At 34.8% G+C, this 18,824-nt stretch overlaps 4 protein-coding genes and 1 long non-coding RNA gene across 6 annotated transcripts; 1 reads left to right on the top strand and 4 right to left on the bottom strand.

The window, feature by feature from the left end:
- Positions 1-662: 662 nt before the first annotated feature.
- On the bottom strand, positions 663-1,891 carry LOC147946085 (uncharacterized). Its single transcript, XM_087509122.1, has 3 exons — positions 1,603-1,891; positions 1,309-1,357; positions 663-1,209 (listed from the first exon to the last, which is right to left on the bottom strand). Exons 1-3 carry the CDS (start codon positions 1,713-1,715, stop codon positions 1,072-1,074), a joined length of 300 nt encoding a protein of 99 aa, XP_087365248.1. The 5' UTR covers positions 1,716-1,891; the 3' UTR covers positions 663-1,071.
- A 619-nt stretch (positions 1,892-2,510) lies between these two features.
- LOC104780973 (putative protein phosphatase 2C 46) lies at positions 2,511-5,863 on the top strand. Its single transcript, XM_010505529.3, has 5 exons — positions 2,511-3,392; positions 3,606-4,025; positions 4,112-4,479; positions 5,085-5,321; positions 5,419-5,863. The coding sequence occupies exons 2-5, from the start codon at positions 3,707-3,709 to the stop codon at positions 5,638-5,640; spliced, it is 1,146 nt and encodes a 381-aa protein (XP_010503831.1). The 5' UTR covers positions 2,511-3,392; positions 3,606-3,706; the 3' UTR covers positions 5,641-5,863.
- Positions 5,864-7,965: 2,102 nt separating this feature from the next.
- On the bottom strand, positions 7,966-8,628 carry LOC104780974 (protein IQ-DOMAIN 20). Its single transcript, XM_010505530.3, has 2 exons — positions 8,338-8,628; positions 7,966-8,247 (listed from the first exon to the last, which is right to left on the bottom strand). Exons 1-2 carry the CDS (start codon positions 8,494-8,496, stop codon positions 8,089-8,091), a joined length of 318 nt encoding a protein of 105 aa, XP_010503832.1. The 5' UTR covers positions 8,497-8,628; the 3' UTR covers positions 7,966-8,088.
- A 4,653-nt stretch (positions 8,629-13,281) lies between these two features.
- Positions 13,282-15,549, bottom strand: LOC104780975 (uncharacterized). Of its 2 annotated transcripts, XR_002037728.2 has the most exons (8): positions 15,453-15,549; positions 15,084-15,182; positions 14,944-14,994; positions 14,694-14,804; positions 14,525-14,613; positions 14,001-14,424; positions 13,757-13,832; positions 13,282-13,638 (listed from the first exon to the last, which is right to left on the bottom strand). It is a non-coding gene; the product is annotated as an uncharacterized LOC104780975 (long non-coding RNA). The 2 variants fall into 2 exon arrangements; XR_002037727.2 differs by lacking the exon at positions 14,944-14,994 and having other exon boundaries at positions 15,453-15,544.
- A 198-nt stretch (positions 15,550-15,747) lies between these two features.
- On the bottom strand, positions 15,748-17,607 carry LOC109132520 (uncharacterized). The gene is made up of 2 exons (XM_019244163.2): positions 16,439-17,607; positions 15,748-16,258 (listed from the first exon to the last, which is right to left on the bottom strand). The coding sequence occupies exons 1-2, from the start codon at positions 17,605-17,607 to the stop codon at positions 15,748-15,750; spliced, it is 1,680 nt and encodes a 559-aa protein (XP_019099708.2).
- Positions 17,608-18,824: the final 1,217 nt, after the last annotated feature.

The raw sequence follows: 18,824 nt of genomic DNA on the forward strand, positions 1-18,824 counted from the left end.
CTCGAATTGTTTCTTCTTATTAATCCGGCTTTGTATTTTTGATGAAATGAGATGAGAGCTCTCAGATTATTTGGTTACGAAAAGAACTGTTGAGAAAACTGATAGACAGTGCCGGCTTAGATAGGGGACAAGGGGTGCAACCGCTCCGGGTTCATAGATTAAGAAGACAAATAATGTAAGATTAAGGGGCACAAAAAAATAAATAATGCAAGATAAATGGATACAAAAAAAATGCAAGATAAATGGACACAACAAAATAATGTAAGATAAAAGAGGCAAAAACAAAATTTGTAACACAAAAATAATTCATTAAAATATGTTTTAATAATTTATTTTTACGAGTCAATAACCAAAAAGACTCTTTATCTTCTATAATTATCTCAACTGACTCTAACGTAGAATGAAAATAAATTTTTATAATCTTATCAAGTGTTTATATATTATCAAAATAAAATCCATATTTTTTTTTAACATATAACAGAGGTTAAAAAAAAATTTGGTCTTTCATTCAAAAAACAAAATTGCCCAGGGCCCCTAAAAACCTTGAGCCGGCACTGCTGATAGAGAGAGTACGTATAACTCCGGAATTTTACACATACGATTATTATACGAACAAACTACAAGTATCGGTAGATAATAGGAAACACAAGTCATGTATAAAATTAGACGAATGTTTAGAAGACAGAATAAGGCTTAACAAACTACAAAAAGAAAAGAAAAAAAGAGAGAGAATGTTGGAAACAACCAATTATAAACATCCAACCTATCCACGTACGTATATAATTTACCATCCTATATATATATATATATATATATATATATAAGTCTCTACATTCATTGTGTACGTAGTTAATTAATTAGTGCCCTTGAACTCAGTGAGAACTCTCTTCTTGATCGAGAATATATCCAATTACATATGTTTTAGGATTTTGACAACCCACCTATCTTTACTCGAAGATCGATTGATATGTCAGTGTAGTAGTACTGTACGTAAGGAGTTGATGTTTTCTTTTTTCTTTTCTTTGTTTTGTATGTGGCTGATAAGGTACGTAGCCATGAAAGATGTGAATGTCAAGCCTTGGTTCTTGATAAATTGGGGAGAAGATCGAGGCAGTGAATGAAACGTAGGTCGTGTACAAGAGGATTCCCTGTTCTCCTAAGTGGAGACCCTGCGTACCACATTGACTCTACTGTTCCACCTTCTATCGGCTGCACCTACCACAATTAATATTTGTATTTACTTAACACTCAAGATCCATGCATGCACGTTTGGAAATATCCAATATATCTAATAGAAATGATGGTGACCTTATCAATTATGCTGATTGCGTCGCTTCTTCCCTCCGTACTTTGTTGGCTGATTAATGCACAAACAAGTATATGAGTACTGAATCATCGTGATAAATTTCAAGAATCATAAAAACTAAGTAAGAGGATATAGGCTTCGATTGTTTTAAAAAGAAATACATATCTGCATTTACGTTTATAAAAAAAGAAGGAAATTTAGCAATTTAAAACATTCTTATTTAAATCAAATTAACCACAAACACCAAATGTAGAAACACAAACAAACGAAACAAGAACTAGAGCATATAATGTTACCAGGTGGAGGAATGTAGAGAACACGAGAGAGGTTTGAGAAAGTCAGGAAGAGAAGGACACACACGGCGAGGCTTAGGGCAAAGAGGCTGCTTCACTTCCGAATGATGTTGCATCGTTTCTATATTATCTTATTAATCTGGTTCAAAGAACAGGTAGTTTATTTAACTGATGTTTTTGTAATTAACTGGAGTCTGAAAAGTGATTATTGAGTGTGAATCTATATATATACAAATGTATAGTTCGTTAAAGAAAGAAAATGAAGAATTTGTAGTGATGAGTGAGAGCCAGGTTTGGTTATACTCGGGCAAAACTTGTTTTTTTAAGAGAACGTGATCAATTTACATGTGGGGGTCTTTCTATGATTCCTTCATTTCTTGGTGAAGAGTGAAAGTAGGGTTGGTGTTCTTGACTACTCCCCCTCTTTTATTGCCTCTTTTTTTTTAGAAAGTAATGTTATTATGCACATGTAGTTTATTTAAACTGAAGAGTGAAAGTAATGTTATTATGCACATTAACTATTTTCTATTAGCAATTAATATATATATATATATATATAATCCATATATATGGATTAATTTCTTATAGAAAATAATTAATGTGCATAATAACATTAAACATTTAAACTATATTTTTGATATTTTATTTCTTCAAATGTAAACTAAACCTCAAGCTATATATTATACCTAATTTTTTATGTATTCAAACAACTCTAAAAGCATATATCGTAGTACACACATCCACATATTTCCAAATAGAAGTTATTAGTTGGTTTGTATCTTCAAAATGCTTGCTATCTATCCTTACCATTTATAGTAAGTTGGTTATAAGGCCCAACATACAAATCTAAAGGCCCATGTTCGAAGAGAGGAAGAGAGGAAGAGGAGGATCGAAAGGGAGGGGGGAAGCACATGGGAGAGAAGTGAAGGGGAGGGAAAAGAAGTGCAGGTGAAGGTCAGGTGCAGGTGGAGATGTTTATGTATGAGTGCACACGTATGTCTTATTTTAGACAGCTAACGTTTTTTAAAATCATCTCATTATATCACGTGTCCCTCTTTCATATCATTCACAGATTTATATATCTTTTTTTTTTTTAACTATCCATCTTCTCCCAATCTAACCAATACATTACAAAACAAACACTTGTCTTTCTTTCTTTCCTCCTCTTTCATCTAATCTAATATCTGCAACACTTTTTTTTTCTTAAAAAAGCAAGCATTACGCCTCCAAGTTATAAGGAAGAGCCGTCGAATTCAGAGTTGGAGTGGGGTTAATAGATAGAATTATTAGTTATTAGGGATAAATCATAAGTAATAGAAAGATAAAGGATCGTTTGTGAAAATAAAAAGAGGTAAGAAAAGTCAATTAGAGGAAAAAAGAAGGGTTAGGTTTAGAAAATCTGATCCAGTAATTGAGAGATTGGATTGTCTGGTTAGAAGCAGTGGAGCCCTTTTTTTTTCTTCTTCTTCTTCTCTTCTCTTTCGCCTTCTTCTGGAAGAGAAGGTCGACGCTACTACTTCTTTCTTTCTTTCTTCTGGATCTGATTTGGGAATCCATCAATCTCTCTTTCTCTACCATCGATCCTTTTAGATCTCACCTGTAACTCTAGTATCGTTCGTGTTTTGCCGACCTTTTCATTTACTTAAACCCTTCAAATCCTTTTGCTTGGATTATAAGATTTGCTTCTTATTGAGATTCCCCTTTTGAAGAGTTTATCTGTTGACTGGAAAAGTCTGCGACTTTTTCTTCTTCCTGTTGTTGTTGTTGTTACATCAGCTTCTTCAGAATCTCAGGTACTACTTTTCTCCGAGTTTGAAAAAATTAAAGTTTGGATTTTGTTCTGATCTTTGTTGAATTAATTATTCCCTCTTGCTTATCTGATCCATTGACCAATTGGGTTTTTTTAGTTTAAAAAGTTGGGTTTTTGATTTCATCTTTTACTCTGATTTTTGTATACTCTGTTCAGATCCTTACTTTGAACTCTGTTTATTGCTTTTGAATTGCAGATTCTTAAAACCTTTGGATTGTTTGTCTACTTTGTTTGTGTTTCTGTGCATCCCTTTGACGGATGTGGAGGAAAAAAAGGGTTGCCCTGATGAAATGAGGGATGTTATCTACGTTAATGAAACTCTTGAGTGCTTGTCTGTGGCCGTCTTCTTCTTCTTCCTCGGGCAAGTCATCTGATTCGACAGGAAAACAAGATGGATTGCTTTGGTATAAAGACTCTGGTCAGCACCTCATTGGTGAATTCTCCATGGCTGTTGTTCAGGCCAACAACTTGCTTGAGGATCAGAGCCAAGTTGAGTCTGGTCCTTTGAGTACTCTTGACTCGGGTCCTTATGGAACTTTTATTGGTATTTATGACGGTCATGGCGGCCCTGAGACCTCGCGATTTGTTAATGATCATCTTTTCCAGCATCTAAAGAGTGAGCTACTGAATGATATATGGATACAATACAAGTTTGCAAACCAAACGTGTGGATTTTAAAAAATGTTCTTTTGAATTTTGTAGGATTTGCAGCAGAGCACGCTTGTATGTCTGTGGATGTTATTAAAAAGGCGTATGAGGCGACTGAAGAAGGGTTTCTAGGGGTTGTGACAAAGCAGTGGCCAACTAAGCCACAGATTGCAGCGGTTGGGTCTTGCTGCCTGGTCGGTGTTATATGCGGAGGGATGCTTTACATCGCTAATGTTGGGGATTCCCGTGCAGTTCTTGGAAGGGCTATGAAGGCGACAGGAGAGGTTATTGCGCTTCAGCTCTCCGCGGAACATAATGTGAGCATAGAGTCTGTTAGACAGGAGATGCACTCCTTGCACCCGGATGACTCGCATATTGTCATGTTAAAACACAATGTGTGGCGTGTTAAGGGACTTATTCAGGTATGTTTCTCAATGTGTGGCGTTGAAGGTTTTAGATTTTAGGGTTGTAGGATTTAGTTTTTTCCTTTCAGGTACATGAGTATGTTAGTAAATCATTCGTTAAATTGATATGTTGTTGTCTTTGTCTAACTAAGGCAAACCGGAGAAAAACTGAATTAAATGGCCTTGAACGTCTTGCTGGTTTCTTGAAGCCAAGACGATAGAATTCTAATCAAAAAGAACACGTTTTTCTTACTTTTATCATGTCAACCTTTTTTCCTGTATGGAGATAAGGTCTATCCATTGAATTAGACTGTACACCGAAAAGCCTAGATTTGTAGTTTCTTTGACTTTGACATTGCCTACCAAACCCACCAACCCAAGAAAGTCAGAGCTCGGGTTGAAATTGAAATTGGTGGTAACTATAAGCCAGTTTGTGTATGTTCCTACATTTAGATGTAAGTTTTATAATAGACTTACTGAACAGTTGAATCCGTATCTATCGCTGCATGTAGACACTAGACACTAGGTGCAAACGCCTAAATATGTTATGTTCATTTGCCATGTCAAGATAAACCCTGGAGATCAAAGTTGAAAAGGATAAGATATGTTTGTTTGCTTTGTAGATATCTAGATCCATAGGTGACGTGTATCTTAAAAAGGCGGAGTTCAACAAGGAACCATTGTACACAAAGTACAGACTCCGCGAGCCATTCAAAAGACCGATCTTGAGTGGGGAACCAACTATAACGGAGCATGAGATCCAACCGCAAGATCAGTTTCTGATATTTGCTTCTGACGGACTATGGGAACAGCTGAGCAACCAAGAAGCTGTTGACATCGTTCAGAACCACCCACGAAACGTGCGCGATACCCATTTCTTCTTTTTTACCGTTTCAATATAAACCTATTACACCAGAGATTGACTAACTCTGTCCTTTGTTGTGGAAATGAATGCAGGGGATAGCACGGAGACTAGTGAAAATGGCACTGCAGGAAGCGGCAAAAAAACGAGAGATGAGATACTCTGATCTGAAGAAGATAGAGAGAGGAGTGAGGAGGCATTTCCACGATGACATAACTGTGGTCGTCATTTTCCTTGATACGAATCAGGTGAGCTCTGTCAAAGGACCCTCTCTCTCCATCCGAGGCGGCGGTATGACCTTCCCCAAGAAACTCTAAGATGCTCTCTCCACTTTTAGGTTCCATCTTTTGTAGTTATATATATAAAAAAAGTCACTCTGGTTGGTATAAGAATGTATAATTTTAACGTGAAAGCCACACACTACTGACGTTTGGAACTCATTCCAGTAATTATTAATTTTTATTTATTCTGCGAAACTTTGTGTAACGATGTAATTGTTGTTGATGATGAATGAATATGAATGTAGGCCTTCTTCCGTCATGTATTTTGTATTTTTATTTTACTATACAGAGGTGCTTGAAAGTGATTTGTATTCTAAATATGTGAATGAAGCCAAGAATCAGTTTATAATGAAATCTCAAATCTGCAATAGATATGACTACAGATCATCATCATCCTTCAGAATACATATGTTCCCGCTTCAGGTTTCCCCATTTTTACACTCTAGAACTTGCACCTTATCAGGTTGTATCTTCTGCTCCTGTCGAGAAAATTCTAAACATGTGGCGACATTATATGCATTGATTCACCGTAAGAAGCCATACATATTGCACGTTTTTGTCAGTTTACTCTAAAAAGAAGTTGTTAAATTCGCTTATCCCTTAATTGTAGCTTATCCTGTTCTACTTGTTCTGATGGCAAGTTAAAGCTTTATATCTAGGAGCTTAAAATAAACTAATGAGACATTGACATCAGTTTACTTATGCAGGCATTTACTTTTTCCTTTTGGTTTTGTCAATGGAGAAACCTAGGTACGCTGTAGATCATGTTCTGCAGCCATGTAGAGAGAAAGGTGGCCCGAAAACTCGGCGTGAGTACTATTAGATTCTTGTACATATTAGTAGCTTAGTGTTATTTTTAATGCAACAACACTGATATCAAGCTACTCAATGGTAACGGATCATAAAGTGAACTATTGTAAAACAGTGATCTAGAAAGAAATAATGAAGCGTGTTGATGAGTAGTAAGAGATATGATTTGATTTTGTAAGTCAAGAAAATATAATTGGGTAGAGAGAGAGAGAGAGAGAGATAAAGTGTGTCTTCTGCATAAAATTTATGGCAATGGTGGACCGGAGGGGTTAATGTAGTAGCATGAGAGAGAGAAGTAAATAAGGGTGCAAAAGTTTTTGCCTTCCCACCAGTCCTAACCAGACAAAAAAGGGTGTTCGTTTTAAACAACAAGCTCTGCTGTTACAATGTGACATTAAAACTGCGAATCTTTTCTCTTGAGAATCATCAATGGAGAGAGAGAGAGAGAGAGAGAGTGAAGGGTCATATTAGGGTTCATAACTTGCTTAAGGGGTTGTAAAAAGCAGAGGAAAGAGGGGGGCCTAGAAAGAAAAGATAAAAAAGCAGTAAGAGACTATTAAATGTTGCAGGCAGGCCAGCCAGTGTCCCCTCTCTTCTGCGAGATTCCCTCAAAATTTATTACAAAAGCATCTTCATCGATGTTCTTTTAATTCTTCCTCAAAATCTTTTTTTTTTTCGTTTTTTCTTTTGAATTTTGTTATGAACCTCCTCAAGATAGAAAGACAGAGGAGGAGACAAAGGAGTATAGGTTCTCATTGCATAGCCAATTTAGTTTTGAACGATGGATATATGAAGTATGAAGAGAGAGAGAGAGAAGAGAGTGAAGTAGGGAGTAAAGAGGGTGAGCCAGCTTTTTGTGCTTTGGTAGTAGATGAGGTTTTAATGCTCCATACCTTCCATTTCCTTCTCTCATACCCTAATTTAATTCCTCTCTCCCTTTATAACTCCCCCACAGACATTCTCACTTCTCCTCCTCACACTTCACATCAAACTAACACACTTCTTTCTTAGTTTTTTTTCTATTCATTTTACAAAGATGGCTTCCTTTGATGATCAACACTTAAGCATGATAGAGTCCCTTTGATATTGGCCTGGTTCACTCAGATCTTCGTGAACACCACGCACGTACATTCTATAGATTATCTGATTGAGCCGCGCCAATATCTCAGTGCTCTCTCGTACCTCTCTCTTTTGGACTTTGTCATCTTGTTGTAGATCGACATTGTATGATTTTTGCTTATGTTTGTTGAAACGGATACGGTTGGTTGTTGTTTTTTTTTTTTTCTGTAATTACCTAGGCGATGTAGACTCTTTAAGGTGACTGATCTTGCTTATAACTTTCAGATTCATAAAAATCAGACAAAACAGTGCCGTCTCAAAGGAAGCCTTTCCCTTTCTTCTTTTCCAAGGTATCTATCCAAATACTCTATATACGGATCTTTGTAGAATGTGTATATTGTCTACTACTTACTCATCATAATTTTGAGACAGAATGTGTCAGCAAAAGTGATCTTGTTTATTAGTACAAATGCAGGGTGTTAGAGAGTTAGCTAGTAAGTACATATATAACAAAGTCACAAACCGGTGAATTAAGTAGAAAGGACAATGATGTATAAATGTCACAATCACAAGAGGTTTTTTGAAAAAAAACAGGGCAAAAAGCAGAGAAGAGAATCAATGGGAGAGAAGCTGACGAGCACGAACCCTAACCTGCAAACGAGCAAGAGCATGCATACAATGTAATGCTATTCGAGCTTGTCTCCTCACAAGCACTCCTCTCGCCACCGCTTGTAACTTGACCAGACTCTTCAATGCTCTAAACGCTCTTCTTGCCTGCGCGCAATGCTCAACCTTTTTTTAGCTTTTACCAAATTTATAGAGATGAGATATTAAAAGAAAATGAGTTTGTTATATATATATTACCAGGTGACCTCTGAAAAAAGCTTGGATTTTAACAGCGGCAATATCTTGTTGAGTAGTTTCTGGAGCTGATGATGATGAACGAATGATAGTGATTCTGCTGTGAGATCGCCTGAGAAGTTTCTTCCTTACAACGCCAAACAATCGTTTGGAATTGGCCATATGTTTATTCGATGTTGGCTGCTTCCTTCTTCAGTTCTTTGGTTTGGTTTTAAAAACAGTAAAGGTGAAACAACGTTCAAAGGAAACGTAAAATGTGAATTAAAAAAGACAAGTGAAGACGGTGGCTTTAAGGGAAGGACATGATGTGCTCTCCTCATATCCCCTTTAACTAACGAACGTGCTCGCATGCTCCTCCTCCTCTCTTCCCACTTGATTTCGTTTTGTTTATTACTTCTCAAGAGTCAAAACAGAAGAATCTTACATATACAATCATCGAATTTATAGATAATATATGTCACAAATGAATCACAATTTATAAGGAAATGTCTTTTGCCAATTTTGTACCCAAAAAGAAAAGAAAAATGTCATTGGTATATATTATACTAGTAGTACTTACTCTATAACACCAACTGGATAGTAACTCGTACTACAGCACGGGACAAAATATTTTCATATAAATTTTGAATTCATAAAATGATTAAAATTATATTAACACGGGTGGTTCCGTCTCATTCTCTCATTTAAGGTTCCGTCCCATCCTTTCATTTCCCAGTCCCGTCCCATCCTCTCATTTCCCAACTCATCCCCTCTCGTCCTTTCTCATCCTATTTCATCTTGTCTTGTCTCATCCCGTCTCTTTCCGTCTCGTCCCGTATCCATCAGAATTTTTTGTCTTATGTTCGTTCTCTTTTAAATAATTACTCGTTAAACAATATTTATTAATAGAGACTGGGTAAGAAATTTAGACGGGATACCAGAATGCTCCGTTGATTTTTTTATTTAGTTAGTTGAGATTATCCAAAAAAATATAATTTTCAAAAACTATATTTTATTATTTTCGAAAATACCATAATTTTTAAAGTGTCGTATTGTCAATCTTTATCCAAATTAGTGAAAGCTTGATACTTGAAATTATCTACTTATATTTTTTGATTTTGTACTTTAATCTAAAACTTATGTTCCCTTTTAAAAATAAACTGATTCAATATATTATTTTCATTATTCGAATTTACCCGTTTCAGTATACATATACTGGAATTTTCTCAAAATTTAATTATTATCTTTAAAGTATATGTACTTAATTAGTAAATTAAATTACTTCAAAAAAAACACTGGTAAAACATATATTTAGTCAAATAATAAACCCTTTTCGGTTGGAAATTTATAATTGTATAATAGTAGTATTTTTCCATAAGAAATTTTATGTCCCATAACCATTTTATTTTAAATAATTATCAATATAATAATGCTATTAATAAATTTTGGCTAAGAAATTTAGATGAAATACATGTATTCTCCATTTGTATTGATATATCATGGTTTTTAGGTGTTTTTAGCCATGATATAAGTCTTATTTATAGAGTCTTTTTGGTATTTTTAGAATCTTTTGAGTCTTTATAGGATTTAGCATGGATGGGAGCATAATGGAGTTAAATAGGAGGATTTGGAGTATAATCAAGCATTGAGGCTGAAGCTGCGAAGTTGGGAGACAAGTTCAAGAGTAAGCATCGATCAATGCAGCCATAGTGTCAGATCGATGCTGGGCTAAAGAAGAAATTGGAAGTTTTCCCACAAGTTTTGAAGATTTACAAATCTGCCCCAAAGTTTCAATATTTGCATCATTAGTCTCCATTCCTGTTTTAGGAATATATATATGATTTTTATGGTCATTGTTTAGACCTAAGCTTAATTTTTCCCTGCAACTTTTGAGAGAAATCCCTGAGAGATTTTTAGAGAGCTTTAGGAGAGAAGAATCAAGAGTCTTTCCCGGAAGCATTCATTGCCATGTTCTGATCCACCGGATGCCTGAGATCCGACACAGTCAAGCTAATGACTGAAAACAAGCGCTTAGTGGGAGGCAACCCACTCTTAGGTTTTTCTTTTCCACTTTGAGTCATTTTTATTCTTGCTTTGAGTCAGTTTGAATTTGTATTGAATTATGAACTTCTATCTATCATGTTGCGTTTAATCTTGTGTTTGAGTGATTCTTAGCAGTGCTAACATCCAGGAGTGAGAGGAACACAAATTAATCGCAGCTAACTCAGGAGTAATGTTCGAACTCTTGAGTCAAATTTGTTTTATTGAGTCAAAAATTTTGTTGGGAACTATGATTTTTCTTTTTAGTGTACTGCCTTGGTTGATTAATGCTGCAGATTGAATCCAGAATCCGACTAATGAAAAATCCAATGGCTGACCAGTAAACCAGTGACATCCGAATTTCCAACAGAATCCATAAAAGGCTGAGGTAATTTCTGCGCTTTTCTTTTTACCTCATCAAGGAGATTGATGTTCATAGAGCTTGACTCCTGGTTCATACCTGACAAGTAAGATTTTAAAAAAAAAATGGTACTCCTCTCCCTTATTAAAGTTTGAAATATTTTTCCTGAGAGCTTTGTTAAAAAAAAAAAAGAAAATAAAATATGAGATGATTTTGATCAGTTTAGAGAGGTAGGTAAATTACTTGTGACCTCATTATTCTACTCTTGAGTCAAATGATCACACAAAGCTTGGAAGCGAGGGGTAGGTAAATTACCGATGAACCCATTATTCGCCTACAACTGTGAAAAAAAAAAAGCGAAGAAGATAAAAAAAAACAAAAAAAAAAACAAAGCAAAGCTCTAAGGAAGATTAAATAGAATAAGTCTGGGGGAGAGAAAGAGTACCACATGTGGTAAAAGATATGTCTCGCTTGTTATGGTATTGTACGAGAATGAGTCTAGAAGGTTCTTGACATTGATTAAATTGATGAGACCCACCGATGAAGGCTTAATGGAGGAAGTAGTGGAATTTGGTTTGAATTTGGGATGCTATGAAAGTCAACGGAGAAGTACATGGTGGTTCGATTTGGATTTATCTGCTAAGCATATGGGTTATGGTTTTGAGATCATGGCGTTACTCTTTAAAAAGAAAATGAGTTCCTGCGTTTTCAAACCTCTTTCACAGGTCTAAGTTTATGTTTTGCTTGAGGGCAAGCAAAGGCTAAGTCTGGGGGAGTTGATAGATCATGGTTTTTAGGTGTTTTTAGCCATGATATAAGTCTTATTTATAGAGTCTTTTTGGTATTTTTAGAGTCTTTTGAGTCTTTATAGGATTTAGCATGGATGTGAGCATACTGGAGCTAAATAGGAGGATTTGGAGTATAATCAAGCATTGAGGCTGAAGCTGCGAAGTTGGGAGACAAGTTCAAGAGTAAGCATCGATCGATGCAGCCATAGTGTCGATCGATGCTGGGCCAAAGAAGAAATTGGAAGTTTTCCCACAAGTTTTGAAGATTTACAAATCTGCCCCAAAGTTTCAATATTTGCATCATTAGTCCCCATTCATGTTTTAGGAATATATATAGGATTTTTATGGTCATTGTTTAGACCTAAGCTTAATTTTTCCCTGCAACTTTTGAGAGAAATCCCTGAGAGATTTTTAGAGAGAAGAATCAAGACTCTTTCCTGAGAAGATTCAGAATTCCTTTTTCTTCTTCTTTAATCTCTTAATGCTATCTATTTTATTAATGATTTGTGTTCTTGCAATTATGTCTGAGTAGATCTGCTTGTTAGGTTTAGGGTTTTTCATTAGGGATTTCATGGATTGTTAGATTGATTAATTGTTTGGATTCATTATCTTTCTTGTTCTTCACCATAGGTTGTTCCTAATGCTAGATCTTTGATTAGTCATCTGGATTTAGATCTTAGGATTATTGATTGATATGAGAATATAATTGATTTTCCTAACAAAAACCTTTGGTGAGCAAAATACATATTTACAAAGAGATTTGATTTAGGGATTTCGTGAACTTATCTAAACTTGATTTTATTGCTGGTTTTTAACTTGAATTTTGCAAAGTGATTTGGATTTTCGGGTTTTAAAACTTAGACAATATTTGCAGTGATAACTGATTTATTTATAATTGTGTTTAGAGTTCAAGAACGGTGCTTAATTATTGAATCCTGCTTAATTAATTAAATTGATCTGATTTTCTATGATTTCCTGAGAATTTCCCTAGGCCTAGCGTTTAATCCATCTGAATTTACAACTCTTTTATTTTCTATTTTTGCATTGTTTTTAAATTAATATTTCAGTTTAGCATAATTAAAAGATTATTAAATCTATTGTGTGATTTAGAGTCCTTGTGGATATGATCCCTAAGTACTACAATTGATCTCTTAATTTGAGAAAGTAACTCAGGGTTAAATTTGAGCATATCATGTATGTTTAATTTGTATCTTTAGTAGAAATTATAATTCTCAAATTCTTAAAATATTTTCAAAAATATCCAAAATTCTCAAAATACCCGTCTCTAGGTAGTAACCCGTGCTACAGTACGAAACAAAATATTTCATACAAATTTTAAATTCTTAAAATGACTTATATTAACCTGGGTGCTATAGCACAAATGCATTATTTTCATGTAAATTTTTAAAAAAATTAAATCTAGACGTATTTACTTCGGAAAAGGAAACACGTCCCGTCTTGTTCCATCCCCTCACGTCCAAACCCATTCCCTCTCAAACCGTCTCATCCCGTATCCATCATAATTTTTTTTTATATTCGTTCTCTTTTAAATAATTACTCGCTAAACAATATTTACTAAAAGAGATTGGGTAAGAAATTTAGATAGGATACCTGATTTCTCCATTGAATAATTTTTTTTAGTTAGTTGAAATTATCCAAAAATTATAATTTTTAAAAACTATATAATGATTGAAAGAGAAACACATAGCAGAGATGTTATCTACTACACTGACAATTCTCTAAAATTCCATTAATGTGCTGCAATTAAACAAACCCAGCTTACCCAACAAATAAGATCTTAATAGAAACAAATGATTTACTGATTCAGATTAGAAACACATTTAAGAAGTCATAACACCTTGATTCTTGATACTGTTAGTTAGAAAAAAAGAATACAAAGAAAAACAAACTGATGAAAGAGAGTATACAAAAAATGATTATTCAAATGAAGCATACCACCGATCACACATCTTTTAGTGCAACCCATCATGGCTCTTTTGACGCTTGTCCTCTATGTATGCGTAGTGCACAAACTCGTATAGTTTTCCCGTGATGTTTAAATAATTTCTTTAGACGTTGTTGTGTTAAATCTCTTCAAAATCTCTTTCATGTACAATGCCTTGACCTGCATTCATTCTACACAGCACAAGCTGAAATGAGTGAGAGCAATAGATCAAAGTGAAGATTATAAAATATGAATCATTGAAAGGATCACAGAAAACACATATTAAATAACAAAAAGCTGAAAACTCACTCTTGGTTTCTTGTCAATCTTATTATGTCTTCCACTCTAAACACTCGACCAATTGTAACACTTTCATTAGTTTACCCTTGAAAACCCAAAAAGGCTTATATAAGAAAACCAAGGTTCATTGAACCGTTTTTATAATTCCTTTAGTTATAAGCTTAAACACAAACAGATTTTCAGGAGGATGTACTTCAAATGGATAATATTATACATAAGTCATGTTTATGAGAATGAAGCGGTGGTGTCTTACCTTTTATGAGTTCATGATCAGTAACTTGAAGAGCTTGTTCAACACGACCGTTCTTATGTTTATTCTCTTCTTTATTTCACCTGCTTTCACACTCAAAGTAGCTTCAGCTTCCCACCAATTATATTATCATATACCATATATACACAACACAGTTTGTCTCTATATTAACTTAAACATATATGGTGATGGATTGAGACTGTATACAGTTGTGTTACGTAGTAGTAAGAGGGAGAAAAAGAAGTGATGGTGATGATATACTTGATAACTCTCCAAGAAGTTCAAAGCAAAAGAAGTAATTAATAACAACTTATCTGAATTTATAAAGTTTCTTATGGTAAGTCACGTCCTTTCAAATATTTTCAGCCTCCAAACCTCATCACCCAAAGCAAGTGGATAATGTTCCTTGTACACCGTAGAAAATAACCTTTTAGCAAAAGAGAAACAAAGATTCTGATAAATCAATGACCACTTCAGTATCATTGAACCGTTCTTTAATTCTTTAGTTTATAAGCTAAATAACTTACCTTAGAAAGAGATGTACTTCTCTATCTCTGGTTTGTGTTTAGAAACAAACATTTCTAAATTATCATGAGGATATACCAGCTTCCTATATCTGTACACAATCACATGAAAGTGATTAAAAATATTACACTATTTTTAAAGAGAAACGAAAAGGTTGTAAGACTTTCATACCTAAGTAGAAATGTTTGGTTATTTGTTGTGCGACTTCAATTTCCAGAATAAGACCATTGTCATCCAATTCGAGTAGGTTGGTTCGAAGAGTATCATCATATCCTTGACTCTCTACAAAAACAATAAACCAATAATCCTCTAAAAAAATTTGAACACTCTTGAGCATATTTAGCCACGCTTCAAGTAAAATCCAAGTCATATTTCGTCCTAAAGAAGTCACAATTTTTTTTCTGTTCCAATTAATGCTTACAACGCCATTTTCCATGTCCTATGCAAGTCCTCTATCCAATAATTGTGGGATCTTTAGCATGAAAAAACAGTGCTTCAGAACCATACCCAAGATCTCAGTCTTATATAAAATGGATAATACAAAAATAGAAGATCTCTTACCATAGTGATTTTGTTATTTTTCTTTGGTGTCTTAGCCAAACACTTCGTAGAGGAAGATTCATCCAGTTTCTCACAGAAGGAGATGAAGAAATCTGCGACCTGCAAATTTAAGAAAGCAAAAGGATCTTACAGATAAACATAAACAATTTGATTCTGCAAAAAATAAATGATCATATTAGATCGAGTGAGAAGGGTCATAGAAATTTTCAGAATTGGATAACTAAAAGCTGAAAAACTCAGTTGCTAGTATCTATGTCAAAAATTTAATCAGAATTACTCATCCATAACACAAACAGAATTTAGAAATTGTTTTAAAATTCAATCAATAAACATGGGAAAAGTTCAGACAATTAGTAAAGAAAACAATACCCATATCAGCAGTAAAATCACCAGCCACAACCTATGCTGCACGGAAACGGGGACGGGGACGGGAAACGGGAAAGTAAATATTTAGGGGTATGGGTACGGCAGGGGTATATCAGTTTTATAATATATAAAATATAAAAATATCCATATATTAGTAAAATAAAATAAATAAAGTCACTTATAAAAAAAATTTCATGAAACAAAACATGACTATAATATATTAAATAATAGTTAAAATAAATTATTCTTTGAGAAACTCATTCTCAAGATCGGGCTCATCTAATGAAAGATTAGCAAATTACAAAAATCCGACATCTTCCATGGTATCATATGAATCTCCACCAACATCCCACATCTTGGTCTTTTCATCCTCATATTGACCAGAATTCCTTGATAAGTGGCGTAGATTGTTGTGGATGTAAACCAAGTCTTCAGCACGGCTTGGATTTAACTTATTTCTTCTGAGTGAGTGAATAAAGTTGTAAGTACTCCAATTGCGCTCAGCACAAGATGGTGAACTAGGTTGACCAAGCAATTTAAAAGCCAAAACTTGGAGACATGGAGTATCAGCACCAAAGTTAGCCCACCAATGAATGGGTTCCATAGTACCCATTCCTACAATGCATGATAAATCTGCAAAATGACCAGTCCTCATGGAGAATAATGCATACTCATTAAGAACCTTAGTATGCTCATCATCATTAGGAAACAATCTTCGAAAGCATTTCATCCTCTCACGAGAGATTTCACCATCTGTATGGGGACCTTTTCTTGTAGCATCCTCATTAAGCCATACATCACTATAAAATCTGCAACAAAAGAAAACTATTATATATTGTCAATGAAATAAAATAAAAAAGTTAAACACATAATTTAAAATTTACCTAGGATTTCAAGAGTGAGCTAGACAATGTAGGGGAGTGTTATTCTTCGTCCAACGAGCCACTAAGATCTCGTAAACAACAGTGTAAAAGACACTATATTCAGACATTTGACGGTTTTCTTTCTTGTAGATCTCAAGCTTCACCTTCTCAATCATAGAATCCCACATCTCATACACCAAATGAAGGCATGGCTTGTCAGTGTCACAAAACCTAATCATATCATATATAGGTCTTGTGAAATCAATGATATAAGAAACTTTTTCCCACCAATCATCATCCACAATCTTCTCTTTAACAAAGCTTGCTCTCCCCCAATTATCCTCTTTATAAGTAGACCACTCCTCACTTATGACCATAGCTTCAAGACCTCTTTTGATAAGCTTCAATCTCTTAAGCATCACAATGATGGAAGCAAAACGAGTATCAGCAACTGATAGTAATTTAAGAGGACTGAACTTGTTGAACATTGACAGCCTCATGTTGTTGTTCATGATGAAATTTTTTATTGCCATCGCATCGTCATGAATTATTGTTATCCAACTGCATTCATCATATGTTACGACATTCGTTTCCACATTCTTTGCTGCACATATGTTCTTCAAGGCCAGATTAAGTGTATGGACAACACATGGTGTCCAATAGATGTGAGGAAACATGCATTCAATAATCTCACCGGCCGCCTTACAATTTGCTGCATTATCAGTGATGATTTGCACGATGTTTTGATGACCCACCTCATTGAGAACCTCTTTCATCAAATCAGAAATGAAGAATTTATCTTTCACTTCGCCAAAACAATTCACAGCCTTGAGAAATATAGGACCACTAGCAGAAGTAGTAATGAAATTAATCAGAGGTTTTCTTGTAGGATCACTCCAACCATCTGACACAATCGTCAATCCTTTTTCTTTCCATGTTAGCTTTAGTGGTTCTAATAACTTCTCAACATGAGTTCTCTTTTTCTGTAGCAAAGTTGTCCTCAACTTATTATAACCAGGAGGCACATAACTATCAATGTTGTGGGAAGCAGCAAACTGGTAGGACCTGTGATAATGCTGATTTCTTGCAAGATTAAATGGCAATCCTCCTGTGTAAAACATCCTTGCAATTTTCTGATCTAACTGGTCTCTGATTTCAATACCAAATGCTTTCTCAATAGGGGAGATGACAGACTTTCTTTTTTTAGAGCTAAAACTTGTTTCACAAGGTAAAGGAACCTCTCTAGCTCCACTCTCGTTTTTCTTCTTCTCAAAATCGTCTTCTAACCCTTGCATCTTTTGTCTTTCACTCTTAGTTACTTTCGGACAAGAATTTACACCAGCGTTTTTCAATCCAAGCAGATGTGCTCTCACTCTCGAATAAGATCCCCCCTTGGTTTCATTACATATTTTACACTTAAACTTCCAAGTTCCTCATGTTGTTCCTTGCTTCTGAATTTTAGTCACGTAAGCCCATAATGGAGCTTCACCGTTTTGACTAGATCCACTATCAATATCGACATTATCACTGTTTTCTTGAGTAGCCATATCAATAATCAACCTACATATAAATATTAAAAAGTTACGTAGACGTAAGTTAATAATCAACCAACGCTTATAAAATATATAATCAAACAATATAAAATATATAAACGTAAGTTACGTAACTTATCAACTACTATGTTTATAAGTTTCGTTGTTTCGATCTATAAACACTGATTAAACAAAGATTTGACTTATATTAAATTATTAAGAAGCTTGAGAGTTGAGACAAACCTTTTGCAGAGCTAAACAGAGAAGTTTGTCTTCACAAAAAAAAAACAGAGAAGTTTGTGTGTTTTGGTTTTGCGATGAACGACGTTGACGTGAAGTAAGAATGCAAAAAGATGAGATATATATAGCATTGATATTTGTAAACTCTAATTAGACAATATTTAAAAGGTTAATTTTCCTTTTTTTTTTGGACAATGGAAGAAAAACAGTTAAATTTCCTATTTTACAATAGAAACATTTCAGAAACGTTATTGATTAGAACCGTTGCCGTCCCCATAAATTGTTGCCGTCCCCACCGTGTGCGAAACGTCCTGGAGACGTTTCCATGCCGTTTCTTCGCCGTTCCCGTACCTGAAACGTTTCCGAGATGGGAGACGTCATGGAACTGCCGTCCCCGTGCTTCATAGGTTGTGGGCCACAACATTCTCTGCAACTTATAGATAAATCAAAATGTCACAACATATGACATATACATGTGCCCCAACTACAAAATACGGAATTCTAAAAATGCATTTAACACAAACTCCCTTGATCCGTGGAAGAAATTAGCTTTCACATGAAAGTTCCATAAGTCGATTATTTACCGTTGTTGCTTCACTCAATCAGTCCCCAACGTCGAACTGGCTCAATGGCTCCCTGAGAAATCCAAATACATTTAGTTTTAGATCCAATTATTCACTTTAAAAAATAGAATAAAAAGTGACAGAGCCGCACCTTTGCTTATGGTTCCTAATATGTTT

This window comes from Camelina sativa, chromosome 4 (assembly GCF_030686135.1).
Source record: "Camelina sativa cultivar CO46 ecotype springtype chromosome 4, ASM3068613v1".
Classification (NCBI taxonomy): domain Eukaryota; kingdom Viridiplantae; phylum Streptophyta; class Magnoliopsida; order Brassicales; family Brassicaceae; genus Camelina; species Camelina sativa.